Source organism: Notothenia coriiceps, unplaced genomic scaffold (genome assembly GCF_000735185.1).
Source record: "Notothenia coriiceps isolate Sejong01 unplaced genomic scaffold, NC01 NC01_scaffold00020561, whole genome shotgun sequence".
NCBI classification, from domain to species: Eukaryota; Metazoa; Chordata; class Actinopteri; order Perciformes; family Nototheniidae; genus Notothenia; species Notothenia coriiceps.
The window spans coordinates 401,184-406,876 of record NW_011353262.1 but is presented as its reverse complement, the minus strand read 5'-3'; the positions used below and the strand labels follow the sequence as shown (position 1 = coordinate 406,876).

The 5,693-nt window shown below is 41.0% G+C and overlaps 1 protein-coding gene across 1 annotated transcript in view; it reads right to left on the bottom strand.

Annotated features, from left to right (window-relative positions):
- Positions 1-373: 373 nt before the first annotated feature.
- cckbrb (cholecystokinin B receptor b) overlaps positions 374-5,693 on the bottom strand; it is a 6,931-nt gene continuing 1,611 nt past the window's right edge. Inside the window, exons 2-5 of the mRNA XM_010779731.1 lie at positions 5,199-5,460; positions 2,382-2,509; positions 1,891-1,989; positions 374-951 (exon numbers count right to left, since the gene is read on the bottom strand). Of these exons, the coding sequence (XP_010778033.1) occupies positions 410-951; positions 1,891-1,989; positions 2,382-2,509; positions 5,199-5,460 (1,031 nt within the window). The 3' untranslated portion in view covers positions 374-409. The remainder of the gene's footprint in view (positions 952-1,890; positions 1,990-2,381; positions 2,510-5,198; positions 5,461-5,693) is intronic.

The window sequence follows — 5,693 nt, the reverse complement described above, 5'->3', positions numbered from 1 at the left end:
TGTATAGCTTCACAAATTACAAGTTGTCAAGCTGCCACCAGAACATATCATACAGCCCACCACACACACATACACACCTACACTCTCACACACACGTCCCACCGTAAACATCTAAGCAAATAATTTGCCTTGGTCCAGTCCAACAAGACATTACTGTACTCCATTTTTTTGTGCTTTTTTAAACATAGCATGTAGGTTGGACTGGGTTTCATTAAATCATCTTTGTGTAACTTATATACATATATAACTTTACTCTCATTCATGAGTGATGCTTCTATAATGATATCTATATGGCCTGTTTTTTCCCATGTTATGTCTTCAGCGCCGAAGTCTCCTAAACACACAGGAAGCAGGGTGCTGTGTTGCCGTAGTAACTGTCTCTTCTGGATTGTGGCTTCATCGATCTGCCTCAGCAGGTTCCCATGGTGCTGACTGTAGTGTAACTAAATTTTGACATGGATGCCCCGGTTGCCATAACGTCCTCCTCGTTGTCCCGTAGCCCATGGCGGCGGCGGCGATGGCAAGGTGCAGCGCAGCACGAGAACGTGGCTAGCAGAGCTTTTCGGAAACGTGTGTTCATGAAGCAGTAAATAATGGGGTTGACGCAGGCAGAAGTGTAGCACAACAAATGGATGAAAGCGATGGGAGCGCCTGTGAGGGCATGTTTGGCCGAGACGTCATCGAACGCTCTCCAGGTGTTGACACAGTACAGCGGCATCCAGCAGAGAAAGAAAAGGACAACAATGACAACCAGCATGCGGATGACTCGCTTCTTGGCCTCCAGCTTGGCTTCAGAGGTGTTGCTGCGTGGTCTTTCGGCCTTGTTTGCCCTGACAGTTGTAGCCATGGTGGACATCTCCATAGAGGGTGGCCGCTGGACGACATTAACGTAGCAACCATCTCCATCATCACTACCGGTGGACGCAGCAGAGGTCAGTCCATTCTTCACATCTGTATGGGAGAGCAGAGCAAAAAAGGTTGTTTAAACTGAATGTAGCAAGTACATACACTTCTGTATTGTATGTAAAAACTATTTATTTTACTTTACTAGACTCCCAGATCCAGCCACTCCCTCACCTTCAATTACCCCTTTTTTGCCTTTCCCATCACCTGACCTTTCCCACCCACATACTCACCTGTTAGAAATTGACCAGAGGAACCGTGTGTCCTACAGTCTGGCTCTGTGATAACACATGCACCCATCTGTATGGCTCAAATAGCAGCTGCTGAGCTTCAGAGATACACAAGGGAAGCAAGTACTCACAAGAACTATTAAGGTATAAACCACTCTCACATTTTCCAAAAGGGTATTTTTAGAAATTCTTAATCCTTCATCCCCCTTTTTTTACCCCATGCTCCTATTCTCTCAAGCTCTTTTTTTTTTAGACAAACTCTTCCTCTGTGAGACCAAACAGATGGTGATGTCCAGGCCCGCAGCTGCCAGCCAATCCATCCTCTAATGAAGCACCGGCAAATTCACTCCCTGCTGCTTTCACCCGAGACACACTCTCATATGCTCACAAAAGGTTATGTTCCACTTAACCTGCACACATTACAATGATTGTAGCACTAATTAAATCGTTGTGATTAAAATAAAAAATCATCGTTCACATGAATAGAAAAAACACATTATCTTCTTTTGGTTGGTTGCTATTATGTATAAATTACATTGCAATCAAAACGTCAGCTTTTTAAGAAAAACTGTATTTCCTCTATAAATCTTTAGAGGTCAGAAGAAAGCTTTGAGTGTTGTTGCCAGTGCCTTGTTTTCGTCAAGTGTGTTGAGATATTGCCAATGATAGGATAAGGATTAACAAGTTGGCTGGTTCTGTGATTTGTTTAGTTTTTTCATTACAAAATGTAGTAGAGAAAAGAACAGGAGTGCTGTACCTGCATGGGTCACCTTCGCATTTTTATGAAGTCCAAGTCTTATTTTCCAACAGCTTGAAAAATCTTTCTGCTCCCGTCCTTCTACATCCTTTCTTTCCTCTGAGAAGGGGTGAACACATGGCATCATATCAGTTCACATGGATTGACTTCTTTGTTGAAAATGTTTCTCATCATTCTTTTTTAGAGTCATCTCTCTACATGTAGGACAATAACTGGTTGTAATTTCGGTTTGAGAAACAAAAACATTTTAGGTTGTGAATCCATCCATGCAAATTAACAGGCTTGCTTTCTGTCCAAACTACCCTTTGCGTCACCTAGCTGAAAGATAAGGTCATACTTCTGGAGTCTTAACATTCGCTGTTTTTACTCAATGCTGTATTTTTGGGGTCAATGTTATTCATTGACTGTAGCCTGTGAACTTGATAGCCCTCATTTAAGCTGTACCCTACAATTGTGTGTGTTTTCTCTATGTTTAGTGTGCATGGACTCACCAGTAGAGTCTTTTTTGTGGCCCATCTCAAACTGGATGCCTCTGTAAAGTTCCCTGGAGATCAGTCCATAGGCTACAATCATCACCAGCCCTGGGATTGCAAACAGCACAAGCAGCAGCAGAATGTACCTAAAAGACACAAGAGAGGGGTTAAGATGTGCATCATTCAGGCATTCATGCGGCCACAGTTTTCTACCCTTTAATCTCTAACTGTATAATCTCTATCTGTAAATTAAAATATTGGATATTCAGATAATATTTCCAAAATCCCCAGAGACTTTTCAAACTATTTTGATGAACAACTATTGGCTGTTTTCCTGATGTCAGAAATGACATTACATGGAACTTTTCACTCATCTGATACTTAGCACAAGTATGCTTTCAATAAGCTTACCTTGCTAAGCTTGTAAGACTTTAAATTACAATATATTTACACTATTATTATCTTTAGAATTTTCTCACAAAAAACACATTCATATTTTGTATTGCATTGCACAATATTTAATTTCCAGTGTGTCTGGATCGAAAATAGCCAGGTTGCATCTTGGGTAACAGGTATTTTTCATGGGCTAAAATGCCAATCATGAACCACACCCTAAACAGGGGCTGAAGTGGAATAGTCCATTTAGCTTAGGAACCCTCCTAACGTTGTGAAATGACCCGGAAGCCCCTCAGTGGCAGCCATGATAAGTGCCGTTCGAATTCTCTAGATAATAGGAAAGGAGGTTTCAAACTTCCTTTATAACCTCCTTTGGCTTAGGAACCACTGGACCTCCCTTTACGAAAGAGAGGAGGAAAATGCTGCCCCACAATGCCTTGCGGCCGCAGCATTTGCCGTCACGCAACAGTCGGCCGTTCACGGAAACAACCGATTATGACCGAGAAATGATATCATGAAAGTTACGGTGCTACAGTAGTCCCTCGTTCTTATTATACATCCATGTTGTAGTCCGCTGTATAGAAAACTGTAGTTTCCCCACAGCAGCAGACGCACATTTATGACGTCCGCTGGCGCATCATAAATACGTTGGATAGTGAAAGTGCAGTCGGATTCTCTAAAGTATCGCAGTCTCTTCTCCTAAGTCCTTTTGAATTCTCCTATCCACTATCCCTTAACCCCGTGACGTTTCACACAGAGGTCAAGGAATAGACGATAGGGTTAGACGTTAGGAGCTGATTTTTGGATTATCCGACCGCAACCGGGGACTTTGGTTTCTCTCTCTCTCTCGCTTTCAAATAAAGGCATATATTGCGCCCCAAAAATAATTATATAAATTACAAACAAACAAAGCATTCTCTATCCAGATGGTAAGTCTTCTGGAATTTGTGCGAGACCGTTAGAAAAGCTTTTAATGTATCAAAATGACTAATTGTCTTATCCTCTGTGGATCAAAATCGTATGGTGATACACTTACTGGGTCTAGCATTAATACACAAATGTATAAACCCAAGCCTACACTAAAATAAAGACATCATTGAACATGTGTCAGCTGTGCACAAAAACACACAGTTCACTGAAATAACCCTTAAGCCTGTTACATCCTAATTTTTCATTAAAAAATCCTTCTGCTCTCCTCATCTGCCCTAATGTTTCCACAAAGAACACCCAGTGGACGGATACTAAAAGCTGCTAAAAAAAGATTTCCAAACATGAAAGTAAATGAGGTGTTTCAGGGTAACCTGCCTCGTTGAAAGTACACACACACACACACAGACGCACAAAAGCAAAACAAAATACATTTCAGACACAGATTATCAACAGTTTATATGAAACAAAACGGAACATTGTCCGGATGGCAAGCATGATGGATGATCTGAGCTTTGAAGTTTCATGTGAAGTTGCATATTATGTCCTGTTGTGTTTCCGATTACTATGGAAATGTAAGTGATGATGCTTAAAGAAAAATCAATATAGCTTGTGTATATCTCTAGTTAAACTAATAAACCCACCAAAGTGTTTCATTATCTATTCTCCATGAAGACAATAACCAACTTTTAAGCAGAGATAAAATAATAACAAGATCCAGTTGAAGCCTAAAGACAAGACGTGTGTGTGTGTGTGTGTGTGTGTGTGTGTGGGTGTGTGTGTGTGTGTGTGTGTTATTTGGGGGAGCTCACTAATCTGTATTTGTTCTTGTATTGGCTTTTTAATCTCTCAATGAGATGTGCTGAGCAGTGCATGATTTTATAAGACAATGGTGGGTGGATGCACATTATAGTGGTCATTTTGCTGCTATGGAGAATTTTAAGCTCGGATTAAAAAACAAATAACATGAGGAAAATTCCTCTTTCAGCCTTCTCTATTCAAGTAATGACGTTCTACATTAAAATGACCTTGAATTCGGTTAATGAAAAAACATTTTCTGATGACAAAACACTGTCAGTAAAAATAACCTTTAATATAAACCTTTAAACAAATCTGTCTACACACAGCCTTATTTGACCTTCCAGTGGATCAATGATGCTGCCTCTCTGATTCCTTATTGTGTAGAACCAAAACATTTAATATTTTACATATGCAGATGATATGTCATCCCTTATGCAACACCTCCCTGTATCTCCCTGGACAACTAGTAAAGTAAACTAAATAAGTTGTTTAAATCTCTTTTATATAACAGTATATTTAATTGTAAGTAGTAACTTTGGAGGCTAATGCTAGCTAATGTTAGCAAACCTTAGATAAATGCTGTGACTGACATTAATGATACCGTTCTCTCTGACTTTACAGCTCTTCTGTACTTCTGCTCACATATAAACACGACAATGTTACAGAAGTGGGATGTTTAAAGGACACATCATCTGCAGGCCGAACACTCACCAGGCCTGCTCCGCGGTAGCGAGGGGCCACTTGGGGCGGCACTGGTGAGCAGTGGTGTTGTCAGCACGCTGAAAAGAGTCCAAGTTGCTGATGACTGGATAGGGGATCATGATGACCAAGGCTAGCACCCAGGTCGCAGCGATCACCCGATAGGCATGGGAGCGGGTCTGCCACACCCTCGACTTCAGAGGGTTACAGATGGCACTGTAGCGCTCGATAGCTATGGCAACCAGGCTAAATGTGGAGATGCTCACAGATATTCCTGTAAGCAAACAAAACAGATTGTTTAAAGGTCAGCTATTGTGCAAAATCCACTTTTTCATGTCTTTTATACATAAATATGTTTCCCCTCTGTAAAGAGATTTATTTTTGTCCTGATCCAGTTATATAAAAACCTGTCTGAAAATGAGCTGATCAGATTTTGGCTACTTTGCGATGTCATCAGTTTTTTTTGGCTTGTGTAACAATTAGCCAATAACCACCCCCCCCCCCCCC